Genomic DNA, 26,895 nt, shown 5'->3' on the forward strand with positions numbered 1-26,895 from the left:
CTGAGACTTTGCTAGAAGAATCTCTAAACCATTTAGAAATTTAGAAAGAGGACTGGACAACGGAAATCCTTGAATACGGTCAACTATAACCACAAGCTGCAAAACATACAACGCTTCATGTAAAAATTTAAGAAATTGGCTTTAGTAATTTAAAGATCTAGTTTGGTCAGAAGAATGGCCCAATGCAGATACATTTTACCTATGTTTCACTAGAGGTTACAATGTAGTTTTATGGGATAATTATAACCCCCAGAGCTAATTTGAATGTCATTCTATTTGTTGGTTACATCTTTTAAAAGGCATTTAAAGAATATGTCAACCAGACGTGAAAAAGTATCCTGTTCTCTTTGTATTGCTTCCTTTGTGTGAAATCATTGGTGTTCCTGTCAGTTACCCTGCTTTCCTATTAAAAGCTGACTACACTAAGCATGACAGCACAGTGTACTCAGATTTTTCTAGCTGTGCTGAGAACTCCGCCTGCTCTCCTCCAATGATCAGACTTGTGCAACCATCACAATGGGCAAACCCTTGAAAAGGTCTTCAGGAACTGAAGTTCCTTAGTGACGGTTCACGGCCCTAGACCTGTACAGCACCCTGCAGATAACGCATCACATCAAGTGCCAAGGATACAGCCCTAGGCAGAATCCAGTGTCTGTCTGGTATGGGTACAGCTACCAAAGTTTCTCTGAGGTTGCACAGATTTGGATGTACTGCTTCTGCAGAGTCATTAGAAAGCAGTGAGGTTGATTTAAGAATCAGGAGATAAAATAGGATGTTTACCACCACAAGGAATGTGCAACAAACCAGTGTGAAGACATGCATTGAATTTAACCACTCGACCTCCAGAAGATTTACCCCCCTTAATGACCAGGACTCTTTTTGCTACTCGGAGCTGCAGTAATTCAACTAATAATTGCGCGGTCATGCAATGCTGCACCCAAACGAAATTTACGTCCTTTTTTCACACAAATAGAGCTTTCTTTCAGTGGTATTTGATCACCTGTGCGCTTTTTATTTTTCACAGAGGCATTTTTCTTGAGCTTTTTTTTATTTTTATTTTAATGCAAAAGTGCTGCAAAAACTCATCATGGTTAGAATTTTCCATGCAGAGACGCATATAATCCTTCTGTAGACAGCAGTATAACCCTACATACTGATACACAATGCATATACAGGTGAAACTCGAAAAATTTGAATATTGTGCAAAAGTTCATTTATTTCAGTAATGCAATTTAAAAGGTGAAACGAATATAAGAGATAGACTCATTACATGCAAAGCAAGATAGTTCAAGCCGTGATGTCATAATTGTGATGATTATGGCTTACAGCTCATGAAAACCCCAAATCTACAATCTCAGAAAATTAGAATATTACATGCAATCAATAAACAAGGATTGTACATAGAACAATATTGGACTTCTGAAAAGTATAAGCATGCATATGTACTCAGGACTTAGTTTGGGCCTCTTTTGCAGCAATTACTGCCTCAATGCGGCGTGGCATGGAAGCTATCAGCCTGTGGCACTGCTGAGGTGTTATGGAAGACCAGGATGCTTCAATAGCGGCCTTCAGCTCTTCTGCATTGTTCGGTCTCATGTCTCTCATCTTTCTTTTGGCAATGTCCCATAGATTCTCTATGGTGTTCAGGTCAGGCGAGTTTGCTGGCCAATCAAGCACAGTAATCCCATGGTCATTGAACCAGGTTTTGGTGCTTTTGGCATTGTGGGCAGGTGCCAAGTCCTGCTGGAAAATGAAGTCAGCTTCCCCATAAAGCTTGCCTGCGGAAGGAAGCATGAAGTGCTCCAAAATCTCCTGGTAGACAGCTGCGTTGACCCTGGACTTAATGAAGCACAGTGGACCAACACCAGCAGATGACATGGCTCCCCAAATCAACACAGACTGTGGAAACTTCACACTGGACCTCAAGCATCTTGCAGTGTGTGCCTCTCCATTCTTTCTCCATACTCTGGGTCCTTGGTTTCCAAATGAGATGCAAAAGTTGCTCTCATCAGAAAAGAGGACTTTGGACCACTGAGCAATAGACCAGGTCTGTTTTTCTTTAGCCCAGGTAACACGCTTCTGATGTTGTTTGTTGTTCAGGAGCGGCTTGACAAGAGGAATACGACATTTGAAGCCCATGTCCAGGATCCGTTTGTGTGTGGTGGCTCTTGATGCACTGACTCCAGCCTCAGTCCACTCCTTGTGAAAGTCCCCAACACTTTTGAATGGCCTTTTCCTGACAATCCTCTTCAGGCTGCGGTCATCCCTGCTGCTTTTGCACCTTTTTCTTCCACACTTTTCCCTTCCACATAACTTTCTATTAATGTGCTTTGATACAGCACTTTGGGAACATCCAACTTCATTTGCAATTACCTTTTGAGGCTTTCCCTCCTTATGGAGGGTGTCAATGATGGTTTTCTGCAAAACTGTCAGGTCAGCAGTCTTTCCCTTGATTGTGATTCCTACTGAACCAGACTGAGAGACCATTTAAAGGCTCAGGAACCCTTTGCAGGTGTTATGGCTTAATTAGCTGATTAGAGTGGGACACTTTGAGTCTAGAATATTGCACCTTTTTACAATATTCTAATTTTCTGAGATTATGGATTTGTGGTTTTCATGAGCTGTAAGCCATAATCATCACAATTATGACAAATCAAGTTGCATTACTGAAATAAATGAACTTTTGCACGATATTCAAATTTTTTGAGTTTCACCTGTATACTGATACACAATGCAGCTGAGCGTGGCATTGTTACGCAAGTGACAGCGCCATGTGAGTTTGGCTGGTCCTTTGTCATAAGTTGGTGAGAAGGGCAGGGGTCGGGCACTTCCTGTGTACCCACTGTGACGAACATGCCCGACCCCTGCCCTTCTCACCAGCTCATGACAAAGGACCAGGCAAACTCACAAGGTGCTGTCACCTGGCGTAACAATGCCACGCTCAGCTGCGCCCAGAACAAAGACTTTCCAGCTTGCGGGACCACAATCTATATGCCAGCAGCCTGAGGGCGATTGTCACTGGGTTAGGTTAATTACGCAATTAACCCTTCAAACTCCAAAACTGCCACCAGATAGCTTTGGGCCTTTCAACCCTTCACAATGCTAGCAAGAACAAATGTGAACAATAAACGTCTGTAACACACACAGTCACCACAGACAAGTATATTCAGAGGATTATTATATACAGTAGCACTCTTCAAGAGACAGGGATTCTTAATTTGCACTAAAAGCTTTAGAGACAGTTTCAACACTTTTCAAAATAGGGTTCTTTATTAAAAAGGCCAAAATGGTGCAATTCAAATATTTACAGAAAGGGATGTTACAAAGACATAAAGAGAACAATAAAGCAACAAAGAAATAAAAGAAAGGCGTTTAGGAAGAATACTTGCAAATCCTGGAGTCCAACTGTCCGAGCAAAAACGTTGCCTTGGCTCTCGAGTCCGTTAAGATGTTCCTTGATTGATGTTAAACGAGAGCTCACTCTTCAGTCCCTTTTGATGATATCAAGGGGGTGTGGACAGAGACCAACTGACCAATAATCCGGTTTAAGGGATGGATGCTAGGAGGTCACCAAATTTATGACCAATTCCCAAATACAGTTTTACACTAATATTAATAGCCTCCAATACATGCAGGTGGTATTCTAGCAATTGGCAGATTAATATTGAGAATTATTTTTCGAACCCAGGGATACCAAACACAGCGTACCTTTGTCACCCTGGAGGGAAGATACTGCTTTCTCCCTTTCCTGTGCTAACATAGTCATGTATGACTTTGATTTGTTCGGTATAATATTCCCTATTCCAATATATACCTAATATGAATGTGCCCTGTTCCTGTTGAATTCTATTAATTATATGTGGAATTGTTATATGTGGAATGGACATTTTATGGAACACTCTGCATTCCTAGAGCTCTAATGGCCTTACAGGTCATGTGTGACTGCTTGACTGAGTATTTTTGTTCTATGTAAGGGCAGAGGAAAGTGTTTTCCATGGTTCCTAGAAAACAGACATCCTGCCAAGACTAATTAGCTGCTTGCAGCCCTAGACGCTGGCATTTGTGTTTCAATTAAGATAAGAGGCTCTTCTGAAGTTCGTTACAACTTACAGCTACACATTCCAGTTTTCAGGAGGAGGGGAGGAAGATTATTGCGCATGAAAAACAAAAATGGCTGAGACCTTAACAAGATGGCTGTCGCATACAGCTTCCATGTCTCTATTGCGCCCAATTGTTACACCCTCCAAAGTTTGAGAAAGAAAAAAATATTCAAAGAAGTATTAAGATTAGCAGAGCTAAATTGCTAAAAATTTGGCAGCAAGAATTTCTCACCTGAACCAAAGCAGGATGTTCTGGCCATTCTTCCAGCAGCTTGTTTATCTCCAGGACTAAATGATTAAGCACAAGGTGACAACTCCTGACCTGCTGGATATTCGGATGCTGATAGAAGTCATAGGGACCATCTTGCTGCAATATAATGTCGGAGGAAGTGTTTCCAGATATTGTGTTTTGAAGAAGAGTACTGGCCAGCAAATGGCTTCCCAAAAGATTATCATTCACATCAGAGCCTAGAAATAAAACGCTGAAGAATTAATCATGACATTGCTGGGAAACCTACTTAAAACGACTTGTCAAGTATGGAGACAACTAAAGGTTTGTGCTTTGTTATTGAATGCAGAGTCATGGGTAATTTTACTCAACTCTGTGCCACTGGTCTCCTGATACCACGATGTAGGGTGCTGAGCAAAGGCTTTTAAAGATAAGCTCTTTACTCTAAAGTAAACCTGTATTAAGGGAAATATAAAAGCTACCATAGATAACCTTCATTTGCAATTGCTGGGTTCCAACATATCCAGTACAAAAAAAAAAAAAAAAAAAAAATCAAATTACGGCATAAATTTTAGGCCAAAATGTATTCTGCTACGTCTTTGCTATAATAAAATAAATAAATCTCAATAAGTGTAAATTAATTGATTTACGTGAACGTTATAGCGTCTACAAATGGCGGTATATATAATGGAATTTTTTTTTTGTTTTTACTAGTAATGGTGGTGATCAGCGACTTATATTGGGACTGCGGCAGGCATTCTGACACAGGGAAGGGAGGGGGGGGGGGGACTGTCACTGAAATCCCTAGTGACACTAATAAAAAGAACGGACACTGTACTAATGACACTGTGCAGGAAGGGGTTAACATCTGGGGTAATCAAAGGGTTAACTGTATGCTTTACTAGGGAGGCATACGGTTTTGTATTGCTCTGCAAAACGCAGCATGCTAGAGCTGGCAGGGGAGAAATCTGTATTGTTTACATACAGACCTCTCCCCTGTCAGTGATAGTTGGCAATCGCCGGGGAATCTCCGGCCGGGACCCGGCGAATGATAACTGCAGCTGCCAATGGCGGCGCAGGTAGGACACGCGTGCGCCCCCAAACCCGGAGATACAAAATTACATGTATATATACATGATTTTGCACAGCCCTGCTGTCCTGTAGTAGTATTTGTACTACAAGATGGCAGGGAAGCGGTTAAATAGCATACATTGGGATCAAAAGTAAACAGGTAAGCTAGATCAACAAATCCTCTCCTCCTCAAATACATTTCAAAAAGTGCATTTGATAAAAGGTAATACACAAGCAATTTTCCCATGCACAGACCTACTTGCCATATGAGGCAGTTAAACAACATAAAACACATTTTTTATCATGTTTGGCAATGTTCATAACAATCTTACGACATGGGATAGCCTCCAAAAGCTCCAGCACTATGCAACTTTCTACAAAAGTGTTTGATACCACTCATCAGTGGCAGCCAAATTTAATAAAAATGTACACCATCTCAGCTTACGCTAGCTGTTCTGAGATTGATAAACTCAATAGTCCAGAGGCTGCAGCAGGACTTGCACCAATGGATGTTTAAAAGGCTAACTTAACTTTTTGCAACATGTTATACCTGAAATATACCTGTTGTAGACCTATTCAGTGTGCAACATAATATGGTGCCAAGCAAAACTCCACAACAGTATTCGTAGGTTCTTCTCCCCCACAGATGCTGTCACTTTTGAAGTCTGAAGAGATCTGTGAGTGAACTACAAGTCACCTCAACAGGTGGATTTGTACTTCTCAATCGGATAAAAGCGAGGTGATCCCTGCACTTTTAGTCCATTGACATTCCCTCTAGATTTCCAACTGAACGCCCATACCTTGGAACAGACAGAGCTGGAGAAAGAGTCTGCAGGAGCCTAGCACTGCACTGTTTTCCAGGGTTCTATACAACACCCAAAAAAAAAAAAAAAATTGTACATTTAATTTTTTTTTTATTTTGTTTTTTAAAGGTGGACTTTAGAAGCAAGGCACCACAGTTCTCAAGACTAGAGCTTAATGGTTACGCTCTGATCGGCACATTATTGCATATTCTTGAGTACGAATAAGGCCTACACATAAAATTTTTTTAATTAACTTTACTGGAAAAAAGGAGCTTATGCCTAAATTTAAAATGATACACAAGTTTTTATTACGTCATTAAAATATACATGGATCACTTGGATCCTAAAATTTCAAGAACCCCTAACAATGCTACAATCTCCTTATGACGGATATTCAAATATCATGTATAAAAAAAATTTGGTATATGCAGCATACAAAAGGGGTGTCCAACCTGCAACCCAAGAAAGCTATGAATGCAGCCCAACACAAAATCATAAACTTAGTTAAAAAATTTAGATTTTTTTTTTTTTTGGATTTTTCATTTTAAAATGTGTTTACACTTCGCAAACACATGCAGCCAAAGAAAACATATGACAGTGTCTCTTTACTGGACTTTTCTAAGTTTTACCTTCATAAAAGAAAAATATCCCACTCTTCACAATCACCTTATTCATTTGATGAGTTTTCGGGAGCACCTATATTTGTAAGCAACTATTTTTCAAGGATAAAACACACCAAGGGTAAAATTAGAACCAAAATATCTGATGGGCACTTTGAAATTGCTACTACATCCATCAAACCAGATATTGATACATTTGTTTATCAGAAACAGTATCAAATATCGCACTAGTTTTAGGTTGTTCTCTTTTACCCTTATATTAATATATACAGTGGGGCAAAAAAGTATTTAGTCAGCCACCAATTGTGCAAGTTCTCCCACTTAAAAAGATGAGAGAGGCCTGTAATTGGCATCATAGGTAGACCTCAACTATGAGAGACAAAGTGAGAAAAAGAATCCAGACAATCACATTGGCTGATTTGGAAAGAATTTATTTGCAAATTATGGTGGAAAATAAGTATTTGGTCACCTACAAAACAAGCAAGATTTCTGGCTCTCACAGACCTGTACCTTCTTCTTTAAGAGGCTCCTCTGTCCTGCACTTATTACCTGTATCAATGGCACCTGTTTGAACTTGTTATCAGTATAAAAGACACCTGTCTAAACCTCAAACAGTCACACTCCAGACTCCACTATGGTGAAGACCAAAGAGCTGTCGAAAGGACACCAGAAGCAAAATTGTAGACCTACACCAGGCTGGGAAGACTGAATTTGCAAAAGGCAAGCAGCTTGGTGTGAAATCAACTGTGGGAGCAATAATTAGAAAATGGAAGACATACAAGACCACTGATAATCTCCCTCGATCTGGGGCTCTCACCCTGTGGGGTCAAAATGATCACAAGAACGGTGAGCAAAAATCCCAGGACCACATGGGGGGACCTAGTGAATGACTTGCAGAGAGCTGGGACCAACGTAACAAAGGCTACCATCAGTAACACACTACGCCGCCAGGGACTCAGATCCTGCAGTGCCAGACGTGTCCCCCTGCTTAAGCCAATACATGTCTGGGCCCGTCTGAAGTTTGCTAGAGAGCATTTGAATGATTCGGAAGAGGATTGGGAGAATGTCATATGGCCAGATGAAACCAAAATAGAACTGTTTGGTAGAAACACAGCTCGTCGTGTTTGGAGGAGAGAGAATGCTGAGTTGAATCCAAAGAACACCATACCTACTGTGAAGCATGGGGGTGGCAACATCATGCTTTGGAGCTGTTTCTCCGCAAAGGGACCAGGACGACTGATTCATGTACAGGACAGAATGAATGGGGCCATGTATCGTGAGATTTTGCATGCAAACCTCCTTCCATCAGCAAGGGCATTGCAGATGAAAGTGGCTGGGTCTTCCAACATGACAATGATCCCAAACATACCGCCCGGGCAATGACGGAGTGGCTTCGTAAGAAGCATTTCAAGGTCCTGGAGTGGCCTAGCCAGTCTCCAGATCTCAACCCCATAGAAAACCTTTGGAGGGAGTTGAAAGTCCGTGTTGCCCAGCGACAGCCCCAAAACATCACTGCTCTAGAGGAGATCTGCATGGAGGAATGGGCCAACATACCAGCAACAGTGTGTGCCAACCTTGTGAAGACTTACAGGAAACGTCTGACCTCTGTCATTGCCAACAAAGGATATATAACAAAGTATTGAGATGAACTTTTGATATTGACCAAATACTTATTTTCCACCATAATTTGCAAATAAATTCTTTCCAAATCATCCAATGTGATTGTCTGGATTTTTTTTCTCATTTTGTCTCTCATAGTTGAGGTCTACCTATGATGCCAATTGCAGACCTCTCTCATCTTTTTAAGTGGGAGAACTTGCACAATTGGTGGCTGACTAAATACTTTTGTGCCCCACTGTATAAAAAACAAACAAAAAACTTTTGTTTCTAAGATAGGTACTATTTGTTATCAGGGAAGTTAGCTTGTGATCTGCCCCACTTTTTCTGCTCATCTGCTATCCTTATTGTTAGTATATTTTATGTGAGGCCCAAGACAATTCCTCTGCTTTCAATGTGGTCCAGGAAAATCAAAAGGTGGGACACACTTGGTACTGGATTTCTCACATAGCTTCTTCAGGACCAGCCGAGGATCAGGTAAGATTATGGTAACTGCAATGTGTAAAAGGAAGTATGAATCTTAAGTGGGGAAACAATGATGGCAAGCAGCGGGGCAACCCCCTGGGGTGGACACTGGGAACAAAGGAAAAGGCCCAGAACATGACTAAACCCAACCCTCTCTCGGGCTAATGGCAAGATTTCATATATGTCTATATCCACTAATCAGGCCCCATAGTTATTGCATTTAGGGTCTTTCCCATCCTTAATTGAGACAGGGTTTTCTGTAGATCCATGAAGACGTTCATGCAATGGTTATTGCAAAACTTATGTAGTGTAAACTGAAGGCAGTCTCTCACATACTCATACACAGTAATACAACCCCAATTACAAAAAAAGTAGGGACGCGGTGTAAAATCTACATAAAAACAGAATGCAATGATTTGCAAACCTCATACACCCATATTTTGTTCACAATAGGAAACATATCAAAAGGTTTAAACTGAAAAGTTTAACAAAAAAACAGTAATTTTGAAATTGATGGCAGCCACACGTCTTAAAAAAATTGGGACAGGGCCATGTTTATAACTGTATAGCATTCCTTCTTTTAAAACTCTGTAAAGTTGTGAGTCCAGCTGCTGGAGTTTTGGGAGACTAAACCACTTGCCTGAGTATTCTAACTGTTCAACAGTCCTTTGTCTGTTGTATATTCTGTTTCAACATGCACCAAATATTTTCAATTTGTGAAAGGTCTGGAATGCAGGATGGCCAATTAAGCACTCGGACACTTCTACTACCAAGCCATATGGTTGTCAGATACAATATGCAGTTGAGCATTGGCCTGCTGAAGCATGCAAGGCCGAACATGAAAAAGATGTCATCTGGATAGGAGCATATGCTGCTCTAAAATCTAGGTATATATTTCAGCATTGATGGTGCCTTTAGCAGATGCAGGAACTGCCTATTCCATACATACTAATGCACCCCCACACCATCAGAGGTGCAGGCTTTTGAACGGAGCTCTGATAATGCAAAAGGCTCCTCTACTATTTAGTCCAGGACATGGGTCCTATGGTTGTCAAAAAGAATGTCAAATTTCAACTTGTCTGACCACAGAGCAGCTTTCCACTTTGCAATAGACCATTTTAAAATGAGCTTTGGCCCACCCAGCTTTTCTGGATCATGTTCAGATAGGACTTTCTTTGCATGACAGAGCTTTAGCTACTTCCTAGTAGGTGCAATTCTGACATTACGCTCCTACATGTAAAAATCAATCATATTTTTTTGCTAGAAAATTGGCAACCCCAAAAATAATATATATTTTTTTAAAGCAGAAGAAAATACAATGGTGTTAAGTGGTATCTTATGCAGCGTTTTTTTTTTAAATGCTAATTTTTTTAAAGAAAAAAAAAAAAAAACCCCACTAATGAATTTTAGTACACACAAACACACTACCCATTTTTTTGGTAAAATATGACGGGGTTATGCCTAATAAAAGATACCCAACATGTCACACTTTAAAACTGTGTATGCCTATGAAACAGCGGTAAACTATGGTACCGAAGAAAACTCCATAGGCAACACTTTAAAAGCCTTCAAGGGTTACCAGTTTAGTGTTAAACAGGAGGTCTGGTACTAGAATTATTGCTCTGGCTGACGTTCAGTGATACCTCATATGTAGAGTGCGAACACTATTTACATATGCATGCAGAACTTGCATATGCATTTCCCTTTTCATTTTTTTTTTTTTTTTTTTAAAACACGGTTTAATTTTTATCACTTTTATTGCTATCACAAGGGATGGACAATATCCATTGCGAAGCTGGAGCAGTGTCAGGTCCTCTTTACTGAGACATCTGGGGTCTACTATACCACAGATCTCTCCTCTGCTCTTAAAAGCACTCACAAGCCGGTTATGATTTGTTTACATGCTGGCGAAACTGAAGTGCCAAAATCCTTTTCACTTCCGAATCCTTATACCATAGAGATGATCGGGGACGTTCCAGTCCTCAGTTATTTCCATGGCAAGTTGGCAGAAATGCCAACTTCAGTATCAGGCTCCCTGGTGGGATGAGAGAACCCAAAAAGGGGTGGAGGGTGGGACCCCCTTCCACCACATGTAAAACCAATCCATCGGCTTTTGCATAAAGTGCATCAGGATAAGATATCGGAATGCTACCTGTAGCTGCAGGCATCATCCCCATATAACCACTTGAAGTCCAAGACATCACATGACGTCCTATAGGGAAGTGGTTAACTGCCACTTTTGGATGGTACGGCAAACTGTATTCACAAAACATGATTCCTGAGCACATGTACATCAGGTGATGTCCATTACAGAATCATGACTGTTGACAGTTAATGCAGTGCTATCTGACGGCCCAAAGATCAGAGGCATCCAGTCTTAATCCTGTTGCCTGGAGGTACATGCTACGTTTTAACGTAAACATGCTCCCACTCCTGCAGCCTCTTCCAGATCTGCTGCTTTCCTGTAATAGCAAGCCGGGGATCTTCTCACACACACTGTCACCATTTAAGAAAAGGGGGAAAAAAAAAACAAAAAAAACGGACGGCCATGCATGGCTCTGCCTACCTGACCGTATCATTCATTCACAGACTATTTGCAGCTGACAGCTTGTAGTTCTCAATGAACTAACAGGGCGCCGGTGAGCTGATCCTTTATATATATATATATATATATATATATATATATATATATATATATATATATATATATATATATATATATATATATATATATATATTATATTATATACACACACACATACACACACCCACCTTCTGGCAGAAATTGTGTAATTTTGGCATTGATATTGAAAATATCAACGACTGTAAAAAAAACTCTTATTTAAAGGATAGTGATCATATGAAGCCATTTATCATCACAGTTATTTGGCTTATTTTAAATCAAAATAACTGAACACCCTCAAATGGCCCTGATCAAAAAAGTTTACATACAATGGAATATTTAGCCATGGGTTAAAATGGCAATTAAAGGTTAATTTACCACATCTGTGGCTTTTTAAATTAGTGTCTGTATAAACAGTCAGATTTTTTTTAGCTCTCACATGGATGCCCTGAGCAGGCTAGATACTGAGCCAAGGGGAGCAGAAAAGAACTTTTAAAAGACCCGCCATGGCCTCAGGTGTATAAAACCAAGTACCAAGGCATGCAGACTGCTTCTACGAGCATTTGTAAAAGAATGAGTCCCTCTCAGGAGCTCAGTGAATTCAAGTGTAGCACTGTTATAGGTTGCCAGCTGTGCAATAAATCTATCCATGAAATTTCCTTGCTACTAAATATTCCACGCTCAACTGTCAGTGGTATTATAACAAAGTGGAAGCAACTGGGAACAGCAACAACTCAGCCACGAAGTGGTAGGCCACGTAAAATGACAGAGCGGGGTCAGAGTATGCTGAAGCGCACAGAAGTCGCCAACTGTCTGCATAGTCAAAAGCTAAAGTCCTCCAAAAGTTCATGTGGCCTTCAGATTAGCACAACAGTGAATAGAGAACTTCGTGGAATGTGTTTCCATGACCGAGCAGTTGTATCCAAGCCTTACATCACCAAGTGCAATGCAAACCGTCGGATGCAGTGGAGTAAAACACGCCACCACTGGACTCTAGAGCAGTGGAGACGTGTTCTCTGGAGTGACGAATCACGCTTCTCTGTTGGCAATCTGATGGACGTGTCTGGATTTGGTGGTTGCCAGAAGAAGGGTACTTGCCTGACTGCATTGTGCCAAGTGTAAAGTTTGGTGGAGGGGAGGATTATGGTGTGGGGTTGTTTTTCAGGGGTTGGGCTTGGCCCCTTCGTTCCAATGAAAGGAACTCTTAAGGCGTCAGCATACCAAGACATTTTGGACAATTTCATGCTCCCAATTTTGTGGGAACAGTTTGGGGATGGCCCCTTCCTGTTCCAACATGACTGCGCACTAATGCACAAAGAAAGGTCCATAAAGACAGATGAGCAAGTTTGGGGGGGAGGAACTTGACTGGCTTGCACAGAGTCCTGACCCCAACCCAATAGAACACCTTTGGGATGAATTACAGTAGAGACTGTGAGCCAGGCCTTCTCGTCGGACATCAGTGCTGGACCTCACAAATGCGCTTCTGGAAGAATGGTCAAACATTCCCATAGACACACTCCTAAGCCTTGTGGACAGCCTTCCCAGAAGAGTTGAAGCTGTTATAGCTGCAAAGGGTGAGCCAACTCAATATTTATTTATTTCAGGTACTTATATAGCGCCATCAATTTACGCAGCGCTTTACATATATATTGTACATTCACATCAGCCCCTAACCCTCAAGGGGTGTACAATCTAAGGTCCCTAACTCACATTCATACATACACATACTAGGGCCAATTTAGACAGGAGCCAATTAACCTACCAGCATGTCTTTGGAGTGTGGAAGGAAACCAGAGTACCCGGAGGAAACCCACGCAGGCACAGGGAGAACATGCAAACTCCAGGCAGGTGGTGCCGTGGTTGGGATTTGAACCGGCGACCCTAGTACTGCCAATACGGAACTCTACGGACTAAAACTGGGATTCCATTAAAATTCATGTGCGTGTAAAGGCAGGCGTCCCAATACTTTGGCAATTTAGTGTAATTATGGATAAAAGAGACCTAACAAGCCACTTGACACTTGCAGACACAAAACAGCTATCTTATTGAAAACCTAGAACATACAAAAACCTACTACTATCTAACTTGTAATACCATAAATGGCCAATTATTAAAAATCCAAACCAAGCAGCTGTGGGAAAAAATTATGTAAACTTCATCCCCAAGAAAAAGAAAAAAAAAAAAAAAAAAAAAAGAAAAAAAAGATATGAATAGTCAGATAATTATACCAATACCCCAATAAGGGGCATCGTCCACCTGTACTACATTTTCAAAGTAAGGGGACCTTTCCTCTATATTAATGTCCACAATTAGATCTCTCCATATGACCAAAGGACACCTTAAGAGTCCATCAGGGATTCCCAAGATGGAAAATATTGTAAAGCCAGACCACACATTGGCAATATGAAGCCAGAACAACTTATGGAAGTTATATTGTAGAATCATTACTGCTGTATACACTGTACATGTGGTGACATCACCAAGCATTGTGTCGTGATATCAGGCATGTGTGGTCAGTGCTGCTGTTAGGCTGTACAGGGCCCCGTAATTCTGACAGCACTCCCCCCTGAAAATATCAAAATGATATAGTTTCTAGTGAACACAAAACACAACATAACTTACATAATTCCTGCCGAATCAGTCGAATAGCTCAACAAATCTGTCTTCAAAGATGAAGGAACTGGGTGGAAAATAATCAGCCAAACAGTGACTGCATCCATTCAGATGCATCATAGAATATGATGTAGTCACTGTTTGGGTATTCAGAAAGCCATGGCTGCCGCTGTCCAAATACAGTAGCCACCATAGAAGATTCCCTAATCTGTTTTGTGTGGATGGGGTAAAGGGGAGACCCTACACTGACCCCCAATGTAACTGGAACATATTACACTGACCTCAACACAACAGCAGTATTTACACCAACCCCCAATGTATTTGAGACACTTACACTGAATGTAACAGGTGTATTTACAGTGACCGAGCCCCATAACTCTGCTCATCTCTGCATTCGTATCTCCCCTCTCAAGTACACCTTTGCATCCAGAATCCCACTGTTACCTTCTGCCCAGCCCTTCAGTCTACTGACCTCTGAACTTTTTTGCCTGCTCACTCATGTTTTCTTTAAAAATGGTACTGTATGCCGTATTACCAATACTCCAAGGCTATGCAAACTTTTGGGAACAACTGTATATAGAGCACAGGCTATATTACAAATGTCAGGTATCCAAAACATGCCAATTTGCAAATCATGCCATCTTGACAGCTGTACTTCAAAGCTGAACACTAGGCTTGTGATTATAGAAATTTTGCTAGAACATGGGAAATGTAGTACAATCTCAAATGAGTTGAAGGAGATGTGTTGCTGTAGGTATAGCTTTTCCAGTCCTAATTCTGTACTCCAGTAAACAGCACTGGCTGCAGAATGACAGAAATTCCACTTAAATTATAGTTGACATTTGTACTATACATTAACATTTAAATCATATTGAGCATACACTGGTAATTCTGCATAAGGAACAAGAAATATCTAAACATTTATACTACTCTTACATAGTATCATTACATTTTAGGGGGAAAAAAACGAAACAAAAAAAAAAACAAAAAAAACATACCAGTCAGGGGGTATAGATTTTCAATGAGTGTAGCGCTTGTCTGATAACATGACAGAAACAAATTGATGTAATGTTTGGTATAATGCTGCTCTGGGCTCTGATGATACCACAAGGATTTGGCAGTACTCAAACACAACTGCTGGTGAGTAAGTATTAAAGTCTGCGCTGAGCTCTCAGACACTAGCATATCATCTTCTGCCTCATCATTGCTGGGTTCTGTCTCCATACGTTCATCTAGAGGAGGCTGTGCTGTTACATCTGCAAAATCCTAGAGCAAATTAAAAATGGTATTAAATTACACAGAAATTTGCACATATTAAAAAAATAAAATAAAAACTGCTTAAAATGCATGGGAGTAGTTTCCAATGTATTTTAGCTTCGGCTGGATCAAATGTGGGTATAATATTCTGTAATATGGAGGTTAACGATTCTATTTATTTTTTTCTACTGGTTGAACCAGATAGACTTAAGTCTTTCAAAACGTAACAACACTGGCATAAAGGTAAAGAATATACATATAAATGAGTTATTGCCGCATAAATATAACATTTCAACACTATTTTAAATCGCCACAGAACAGCCAATATTCTACTGTTTTCAGATTCTTCTGAACCTTGCTTTGGATAAAATGTAATGCTTCACATTATTGCCATACCTGTTCATAAGTGGGAAAGTGCAAGTGGAATTCATTATCCTCCTCTTGATCTTCTGCGAGTCCAGAGCCAAGACTCTTAGTCTTGTATTTAAAAAGACTGTTCTCTTCCTGTTCTCGGTCTCTACCTTTTTGCTCCTGCTCATCCCATTCATTGATAATGGCCTAGAGAAGGATATAAAAAAATTATTTATAATAAAAAAAAACCCCCACCAAATTAGGTGGAATTTATGGTGTTCAAAGTCTTAGGGATTCAGGAGCATTCGATCCATTCACACTTCAGTTTCTTGTTGCAGGATTGACTGGATTATGTGATCAGCATCAGCTGCTGAGACCTTTTAAACTAAAGGCAGGCTGACAGCAGCCGCTGCTGACTGCGTGTAGCCACACACAGATTAGCTGTGGTTCCAGGACAGATGTTTGAGCCTGGACACACCTTAAATGGGCTGTGCTGCTAATCACATAATCCAGTCATTCCTGCAGCAAGAATCTGCAGATTCTTGCCACAGAAATCCAGAGGCCTCAACAAACCAACTGTGTGAAAGGGGCCTTAACCTGTAAGATACACTGATCACCTATGTATGTTTTTTTATTGTTAAAAAAAGAATGATTTTAGTACTCGCCATAAGATTCTTTTCTAAGAAGACAGTTTCATCTTTGGGCTATATTGCTACCTACAGGAAAATTGGACACTGGCAAAAAAACTGTAGGCCAATCTAAGATAACCCCTCCCACTACTAGGATGCCTCGAAGTTTTGTAGCAAAGCGGTACCAAAAGCATGCTCAAGAAACCAGAGGGTGTACCTCAATGGACTCCAAGAAAGGTATTTCACAGTGAGTGCAAGTTCAAAAGCAGACCACTTAAGAGGTGGGTAACCAATCCCTAAACAGGTCCAATGCAGACAATAGAAACACTGGGAAATACTTGCTGCTCAAAGCTACCTGAAAGACTGTATGACAAAGCTGGAATGACATGAGGCAGCTCCCTACACCTGGTAGCAAAATGTGAACACAGAAGACCAGTTAGTAGCCTTGCACAGCAAAGATGATGTTTAAAGCTGGAAGATGAACATAGAAACATTCACATAACCAGTGAAGCATGTATTGAGAGGGAAAGGAAAAACAAATCCTTAAAGTGGTACTTCACTCTGGCAATCGACAATGAACATTTTTAAACCATATGCTGCTAGCATTAGTAAACAGATAGGAAGATTTACATTTTAAATAACATTTTTGGGGTTTCTGGCCTAGGAAAATGATGCCATATATCCCAGGAGTCTTTAACCTCCTTGGCGGTTTTCCCGAGTGTAGCTCGGGGTAGAATTTCTATACCAAGAACGGTAACCCCGAGCTACACTCGGGCTTACCATGCAGCGTTCTCTGGGGGTCCCTGCAGCACTTACCTTGTCCTTCGCTCCCACGATGGGTCCCCTGCAGCGTCCCCGTCCATCTCCTCCGGCGGATGCCGGCATCTGGCTTCCGGTCCCCGTGACGTCGGAACGTTCGGGCGGCGGAACCGGCGGGAAATTTGAATTTTTTAAAAAATGACATTTTTGCTGTCATTGCTTTTTCACTGCAATTCACATACATTTTGTCCCCACTGCTTTGTCCTGTGCCCTGCCTGCATTTTGACTGTTCTTTCTGCCTGGAAACTTAGAAAAGTCCATGGCGGCCAAAAAGCGACCCTTTACGTCAAAAGCGGTTTTAGAACAGCGATAGTAAATCAGAACCACTTGCAGAATTGAGTGATGATTTGTGGGGAAATTCGTCATCAGACACTGAAAACGATTTTGCGACTTTGCTCAGCGATGTGCGAATTTGCCTCTGTATTTCAAATTTCAGTGTTTTTGGTTTGATTATATTATTGAATTAAATTTATTATTATTATATTATTTTTTATGATTATTTATTAAATTATAATTTATGATTTCGTGTTTCAAGTTTTATCATATCCGGAATGTTTAATAGACTCTTTTTCGGATAGATTTCAGTGAGTTATTCCTAAAAATTACAGCCTACAATTAAAAACTACATATTTCCATGCAAAAAAATGGTACCGCTTTCAGCACAAAATTCCTGACATGATCATACCGCCAGGGAGGTTAAGAGCTAAAGAAGAGAGGAGGGGCTCTGTCAGCTAAGCACACCCTCTTGCCTGTATGCCTAAGATAAGGGTAGATGGATTTCAGGAGGCAAATGCTACATGAATCACCTGCCCTTACTCAAGATGGCCACAGCCAGAAATGGTAGGGTTTTTGTTTTTTTTCTTAAAGCAATTTCTCAGAAAAATAAACAGTGGAGACATGGATGGATGGGGGGGAGTTTTGAAAATTAAAAATTAATTAAACAATGTTTTTGGTTTATGGTGATCAGATGCTATGTAGTTCCGCTTTAAGACCACAAACTTGGAAGCCTGGCCATCTGAGCCATTCAGAATGGTGTAACCAGAAAGGAGAAACTGATGCTTAAGAGCATAAGCTTGGAAGCTGGTCCAACTGAACCCCCCCAGAATGGTAGAGCGAGAAACTAAACCACCCAAAATGGTCCATCCTGGAAGATCAAAAAGAGAAGCAGTAGCTGAGAAAGAGAAAGAGAAAGAGAAAGAGAAAGAGAAAGAGAAAGAGAGAGAGAGAGAGAGAGAGAGAGAGAGAGAGAGAGAGGCACACATTCCGGAATGCAGTAAAAAAAAAAAAAAAAAAAAAAAACTTATCTTGAATAAGTGGAGCTAGACAGAAGGACCAAGGAAAAATGTCCTGTTTGGAAAAGATCAGAAAGATGTCCTAGATCAGAAGTCATTTGAGGTCTCAACTCATCTGATCTTATTACAGGCTCAAAAAGAATAGGGTTCCATGCATGGAAGGGTGTGAGGTGATGAATAACAAGACCAAACCCCCTGAGGGTGAAAAAAATAAAACAAATATCCCATTCTAGTATGTAAATACACCTGGGCCTCTTATAGATGGGTCCCCCTGCATCTCCTCTATGGTTTAATTTGTTACTTCTGGAATTTCAGACTATCCCTGATCTACAGGTGTGGGCGTCTAAAACGCTTTACCATATTTCTAAGGGGGGTAACTCTAAAGGTCCTTCAACAACTTAAAGCGACAGGTCTACCCAATTCTCATTTTTTCAGGTACCTGCAACTCCGCTACGTATTATCCTCTCAATTCGGATCTACGAGTTTTAAACTGAGGCAAACGGACTTGGAGTCTCTGTTGCATGAGGATTCTTTGGTTAAACCTCTTTCCAACATTTTTAAAGCATTATTGCCTTCGGTTCGTGTGCATCTGGAATGCCTATAAAGCTAAATGGTGAGCAGGTGTTCCAGATATGGAGGAAATCTGGGGATACCCCTTTATGCAGTTGGTAGCAGTCAGAGATCGGCTGATAAAGTTTAAAATTACACAGAGATTACTTCACGCCCAACGTTTGAATAGAATTTACCAAGGTACTTATCCCTATTGTTGGAAGTGCACCAACATGGTTGCAGACTTTCTAGATTTTGGTCCTGCACTAAGGTCCATTGCTTCTGGGGTAAGGTCATTCAATGTATTTATACCTTGACCACTATTATCTATACCATAGTCTTTGGATGTCTGCTTGCTCGGTTTGGTGGGCTCATTAGCTTCTCTTTAAGCAACCAAAACTCTTCTTGGTCTACTCCTGTTTTACACACAGAAGGCCATAGTCTTAAAATGGAAATTCCCTGATGCTCCTTCTCTAGATTTCAGGAAATCCCTGACGAATACTTCCATACCCATATAAAAAGCTACCTATACCTCACGGGGATGTCCTGCCAAATAGAATAAAGTAATATCTGGATGGAGTCCCCACATATTAATGCATCTCAATAACTCCACTGTAGCCAGGAGAACACAACTGCTCAGTGGGAGGGATTCTTCCATCAACACTGTTGATGGGGAATTCAAGTGAAATTTATGTAATTTATGGCCTGCCTAACTGTCCTTACCTAAATGAATGTAGAGAACAGGACTAAAACGTGCCTGTTCCTTTTACCTGTTGAGGTATGCAGCAGCCATATCATCGTCCAACTGGAACAAAACCAGGTGACCAGTCATGGGGACAATGCAGCAATAGAGAGGGAAAAAAAAACCATCACCTGAAACTCTAGAATGAAGTCTGGGAGATGAAGAACTCTCTAAAGAGGATCCTCTTAAAAGGTGGGAAAAGAGAGCTTCCCCGACTCTGGAAGACTCATCCACCAAAGCAATGGCTACCTGGTCATCAGAGGCAGACAAATTGCTCTTTTCAGAAACTTGGCAAATTGGTCCCACGATGTCAATGTGGTGCTGAGACTGTCTATAAAGACTAAATAACAGGGGCTGCCTTGATTTTCTACAGATCCATGACTTCCTTGGGGTGCAGGAACAAGACGGAAAAATTAAAGTGCTGGAAGATGAGGAGCAGTAGGAACACTTCCTGAAATTACCACAGAAGCCAGAAAGTCTCCCTTGGGAAGATATATAAAAGGTAGACCTGGTGGGTAACATGCACAATTTTAAAACTTATAGTTTTCAAGAGATGGATGTTCTTCCTGGGGACTAGGTTGAAGAACTTCTGAAACAGTTATGAAAAGGAACAAGGGGAAACAGCACCTTGGTCCAGGAGACCTCAGAGGCAGAGAAATGTCTGCAAATCTGTATAGTGACACAAGGCAGCTGAAAGCAAGAAGCTCAGGATAGAATGGGAGGTGAAGGCTCAGTTTGAGGGACACAGAAGCTACCCAGTCCTTATTCCCTTATTGGGAATCCTTTACGGATAAATGCTAATCTTCCATAACTTCTGATTATCCTATTTCACACCCTCCCAAACCGTTTTATCCTCCAAAGCTCCTCAAAGCTGGGTACACATCATTTTATTTTGTTCAACCCAGAGACTGAACGAGAAAAAAAACTGAAGCGCTTATGAGAAACTTGCTGTACTAACTATCCGATGTTAGAACAGCAATCACCCGTTGACCTATAGTGTTCTAAAACCCACTCTCCCCCCCCCCCCCCCCCATTATGTATTCTGCTACATATTTTTGGTGAAAAAAAAATCTTAATAAGTGTACATTGATTGGTTTGCTCAAATGTTTTAGCGTCTATAAGCTATGGGATATATACCGGAATTTTTAATTTATTTATACTAGTAATGACAGCAATTAGCGGCTTATAGCGGGACTGTGATATTGCGGCAGACAATCTGACACTAACTAGCACTGACTTCGTGGGAACCAGTGACGCTAATACAGTGATCAGTGCTAAAAATGTACACTGTCACTGTACTAATGAAACTAGCTGTGAAAGGGTTAAACATCTAGAGTTATCAAAGGGTTAATTTTGTTCCTAAACAGTGTTTGTGTGTTTAGTTTTAGGTGTTTTTACTTCATTTTTGGACTTCATTACTTGCTTTGCAGGGAAACTAAATCCAGCACATCCTCGATGACCGGATTGAACTCTGCATTGTTTACATATGCAGAGCTCTGTCCTGTGTGTCCCCTCACCAATCAGCAGGTGCTGGCAGTCATTCATTGGTTGGCACCTGTTGATCGGCTTCTGCTGTGACAAATCACGGATGTGCAAACTTCCTACCCAGAAGTGCAGAATCACATATATACTGTATATGTGATTCTGAACAGAGCGGCCACCCTGTAGCAGTAAATCTGCTATAAGGGTGGCCTGCAAGCGGTTAAAGGTTTTGATTCACATCATAATTTAGCCAAACATAACTAAATAGGTTTAAAGCCAAGGCTGCATTTACAATAATGACACGCTTGGGCCAGTAAAATAAAACATGGCACCTGCCCCGGTCTATAACTGGCTTATGAAGCAAGGACTACGTGAATCTGGCAAAGCATGTCAGTAAAAAAGGAAAAATGGTTCAAAAATCCCTTCTACTATGGGGACTCTCAAATTTGTAGAGTTAGGACAACAGAATATCAGGGTGCCGTGATGTGGCTCTGTGGCTTACATATGTATTTGCAAATGTGTGCTAACTAAACCCGTTTTTAAACGCATACTGTTGGACAGGTCAATTTGGTTGTTGGCAAGCTGGCTGGCGAGTTGATTTTTGAACCATTTTTCCTTTTTTACTGACATGAGTTGCCCGGTTCACATAGTCCTTGCTTCATAAGCCAGTTATAGATCGGGGCAGGTGCCATGTTTTATTTTACTGTTGTTTTTTAAGGTGAGTGAGTGCACTGGGTGCCCTGGCTGCCATTGTACTACATGCTGGGTGTTCTTTGCACTCCTGTACCTTTAAGAGGGGTGGGCTCCCTTCATGTGCACCTGCCCCTGTTCTATCCTTTAAATGCATGTGCCTCTACTATGGGGACTCTCAAATTTGTAGAGTTAGGACCACAGAATATCAGGGTGCCGTGATGTGGCTCTGTGGCTTACGTATGTATTTGCAAATGTGTGCTAACTAAACCCCTGATTTTAATGCATACTGTTGGACAGGTCAATTTGGTTGTTGGCAAGCTGGCTGGCGAGTTGATTTTTGAACCATTTTTACTGACATGCTTGGGGCAGTGCCTAGGGCAGTAGGGCTAGAGAGGGAAGCCAAGCCTCAAAATTCACAAACTATGGACACCTTATCCTTTTTTGTTTCCATCTTCTGTCAAGCTATGTATAGAAATGCAGGGGGAAAAAGAAGTGAAAAGGGATAAATCAGAGAAGTCAGAAGACACTTGATAATTTAGGAAATAAGACACCATTACTTAGTCATTGTTTGGTTATCAGAACGATTCAAAAGCAACATTGTCTATAAAACAGAGGACATTCTGCTTATTCTAGTGCATTATAATTGTAGTTATTACTAAAATAATCCCAAAACATAGGGGATGCAGCTTGCAAAAAAGTGTATCAAGATGTATAAGTACGACAATCACAGCAGGTCACATGACAGTTGTATACAATGAATGGCTTCCTTTCATGCCATCCATTGTATACTAGTGTGTCTAGCTGTGAATGGTCAGTGATCACATGCACAAGCTGGGCCAATCACAGCCCAGCTGTGTCATGTGATTAGCCGTGGCCAAAGTACAGCTAGGCACCAAAAAAAAAAAAAAAACCTGAATGAATCGATGTCATTCAGGTAAATGCTTGATTATAGCAAAGTAATTCTTTGCTATAAGCAAATTGTGTAAAAAAAAAAAAAAAATACTGATCACTTCCCCAAAGTAGTACAATGGTAGCCCCATGGTAGCATGGCGGGTTTTTTGAAGTTGTAATTTTTTTGTCAGAATTTTTCGGAAAATGAAGAAAATTAGTTTTAATTTTTTATTACATTTTTTTCTCTTTTTTTATGATTTTTTTTTTTTTCATATTTCACTATGATCAAAGTAGTATAATGTTACCATGACGCGTTTCGTGCGCACACACTTCTTCAGAGGTGGAACATAGGGCTATGGCTATGTTCCACCTCTGAAGAAGTGCGTGCGCACGAAACGCATCAGTTGGAACCCAGGACGCCGTTGACACTAAGCCGCCGGTGCCACGAGGAGGCCTGGCGGCCACCTTGATTTCTATAAGGGTCAGTGTGTTCATTCATATTTGGCTATTTCATGTTCACTATGCACCTGTGTTTTGGACTAAAATTCTTTACCTACTACACTATGAGTGCTTCCCTATGTCTCCTGTGAGGAGCTTCTTCAATCCTTACAGCCCTAAGTGATACCTGTGTCAGTTCCTGTGAAGGGTGAGGCTTATCCAGTTACTTCTGTGACCTGCTGGACCACATTTCCACCACAAGAGGGCGTAGGATCTCTACCTTTCCCAGCCATTTCTTTGACCAGACCTGAGAGGAGAGGGGAGCCTTCAGGAGATATATATATGCGTATTACTTATACGCTTTCTGGTTAGTGTGAATTTCTACCATTTGCACGGGGAATCACGGAGCACCTTTTTATTGGACTGTGTTTCATTCATACTTCTCATTATTTTCTCAGAGTGCTGCATTTATTTATACATGAATCTTGGGACTTTTTATGCGTTTTCCTTTATGTTCAGCTGCTGTTACTGTTGATGAGCGCTTACTATATATTTTATTATCCCCTATTCAAATATAAGAGGCATCTCAATTAATGTTGCAGAAAAACTGGCCACCTACACAGATGATCTGATCTTTTTTGTGACCTTCCTCATCATCTCTTTGCCATCCCTGCTGCAAGAACTTGACCATTATCAAACCCTAATTGTAGGTAAACTACTCTAAATTGGAAGCTCTGGGTATTCATTTCAGCAGCAGATAGCATCTCAGTTCCACATCAAGTGGACTACATCTCATATAAGACACCTGGGAACAAATATCCCTGGGGACCCAAAATGAATGTTATGCCCAGGCTTAGCGATCTACTTCAAGCCCTTCCGATAAAACACCCATTTGTTTTTTTTTTTGTCTTGTTTTTTTTAAGGGGGATGCATTCCTCTTTTCTGAGATTTATTCGGGCAGAAAAACCAGCGCAACTCCGGAGAGCCATTCTCTCCCTGCCCAAGGCAAGAGGTGTGGGATTTGATGATTCTGGTAAATACCACAAAGCTGCACACCTTGTCAGGGTGGTGGATTGGTGCATAACACCCAATGCAAAGCTATGGGTTCACCTGGGACAAGCGACTACCTTGATCCTGACACCCATGGCATCCAACCGACTTGTTACCCACACTAATTAGACAACACCCACTCCTGAGTGCTACTCTTCTTGTGACCAGGGCAGTTTTTAAAAGCACTGCTATCTCCCCATTTCCTAGCACTATAACAGGCATGACTGGGTTTCAGCCTGGAATTCAGGACCCATGCTTCACCGCGCTTTTACAGAAAGCCCATTTCAGACTGGTACACTTTTCCACAAACCACCACTTGATAATGAATCATGGGATATAGCAGGTCTTCTCACTAGATCTAGATTTTCTCAGGCGGCCGCAATCGAGTACAAATTTACATTCTCTCCCAGCTGAGTTTGGCACAGTGCAGGAACCATCCTCATTTGGGCATACATGTCTGGCAGGAGAACCCCTCTGGCACTTGTTATCTCATCTATATGCTTCCTTGATAGCTCTGAATGCACCACAAGAACTCCCTCTTCCTACAGTGATGGGAAAGGGACCTAAATACAACTGTCAAAAACAGAAGGCAAGAACTGCTTTTTGCCCAAAAGGCCTCACTGGCCAGTAGGTACCAGAAGGGAGGATAAGAACTTCTTACAACAAGGTACACAACACCAGAGACGTTACATTTTATGTTCCCCCAGGTCCCGAATACTTGCTGGTGGTGCATTAATTAAGAGGGGTCCCTACTTCATATTTTCTGGAAGTGCCCCAAGCTAAAGGATTTCTGGACTATGATGGAGAAGATGATAAAAATGTTAATCAGTGTATAACTTGGAGGAAACCCTGAAGCTTTTCTATTACACGATACACCACTTTCAAACAAACAAAACAAAAATTCACTATTGAAACATCTCCTCAATGCAGCAAAAGCCTGCATTCCAGCACTATGGAAAAGTTCTGCACCTCCCAACACACACTGGCTTGCTCAAATCAATGAGATTCAAGAGGAGGAACACTTGACTATGGTGCTCAGGAAGCAAGAGGAAAAATAAATGGAATAAAAGTATTCCTTTTGATTCCTAGATACGATATGTCCATCAGGGTTGTCAAGCCAAGGGAAAGGGTGGGTTTCTCCCCCTCCCCCCTTTTTTTCCCCTCCCCTCTCCTTATTCCTCGTCACCTATCTCTCTACTGGGGTTTAGAGTTGACCTTTTCCCTTTTAACAAAACTGAAAAGCATATGAGGAAACTGTATATTCCAGGAATGTAGATAAGCAGCTCTGCTGACCACATATATAGTTAGGTCCATATATATTTGGACACAGGCACAATTTTAGTTTTTTTCAGGTATTTACCAAAACATATTCAATCTATAGTTATAGAATAGATATGGGCTGAAAGTGCACACTCTTGTTAAATTTGAGGGTATGTACATCCAAATTGGAGGAAGGGTTTAGGAATTACAGCTCTTAAGAGTAGCCATCCCCACTTTTTCAAACCTGAGTGTGAACACTTTCAGCCCATATCCATTATATAACTATAGCTTGAATATGTTTTTGTAAATACCTGAAAAAAACTAAAATTTGTGCCCGTGTCCAAATATATATGGACCTAAGTATATCTAACACAGTTTACACTAAAGATCAACACATTCAGATTACTTGTACCTGCTTGTATGTTTTGTTTTGGTGTACAATGTCTACTGCATTCCATCTTGATGTGTGTTAAAAAGATATGTTATACCGCTTCTTCAAAATAAAGAATTAGAAAAAAATAAATGTTAAAACCAGAGAAAGAAAATGAGAAAGACTAACCTGGTTGATATGCCTAAAAAGGTTCAAGGATTGCTCATCCATTTCTCCTTTGCAAAGAACATGGGAACGCAGGTAAAGCAGCCCATTGACTAGTAACTGCTCTTTAGTGAGGCAAGAACTTAGATCCTTTCCATGGGTAGGCTGGTCTTTGGATGGATATTTCTGAGACAATTTTTTAAGGCTTTTTAGAATATCAAGTGAACCAACAGTGCACAAACTATCTGCTCGAGAAAAATATGTTGGAAAGATATCACATGTAGAGGGGAAAGCAAGAAGAGAGGTGAGCAGACTTGATATCTTAGATGGGGAAATAAGTGTACTGTTCATTGTGGTAAAGAGTTCTGAGGCCATTATCCTCACACCATGCTGAACTTGCAAAATAGCAGCTTGAAGGGGTGTTACCATATCTGGATAATAGCAATAGTCTTCTGCAAGGCGCTTTCTAAACTGATGATGTGACCGTTGCCATGCTGTCTCCTCAGATAAAAGGTTGTTAAGAAATTGTCGTGACTTTGTGCCCTTTCCACTTAGAGCTTTTTGAAGTCGTGTAGCCAAGTCCTGAATAGAAGACATTTTGCCAATGCTGTTGAGGTAGTTCTGGACATCTTGATACAATGCGTCATAGCTGGGGCTACTTGGACGATAAGCCTGCTTTTTGGAAAGATTATGAACCACTGCTTTCAATTTTTGTATTCTCTGTAGCAGAACACTAAAGAGAAAATTAAAAACAGTCAGTCAATTT

General features: G+C 40.9%; 1 protein-coding gene across 1 annotated transcript; it reads right to left on the reverse strand.

Moving 5' to 3' along the window:
* On the reverse strand, nt 1–26,863 carry LOC149436155 (midasin-like; the record flags this gene model as incomplete). The annotated part of the gene is made up of 5 exons (XM_089661947.1): nt 26,154–26,863; nt 15,795–15,956; nt 15,140–15,407; nt 4,333–4,568; nt 1–96 (listed from the first exon to the last, which is right to left on the reverse strand). Coding segments are annotated over exons 1-5 (1,335 nt in total), but the record flags the coding sequence as incomplete, so codon positions are not given.
* Between the last annotated feature and the right edge of the window lie 32 nt (nt 26,864–26,895).

This window comes from Staurois parvus, unplaced genomic scaffold (assembly GCF_062004578.1).
Source record: "Staurois parvus isolate SC_StPar_1 unplaced genomic scaffold, SC_StPar_1.0 ptg001416l, whole genome shotgun sequence".
Lineage (NCBI taxonomy): Eukaryota > Metazoa > Chordata > Amphibia > Anura > Ranidae > Staurois > Staurois parvus.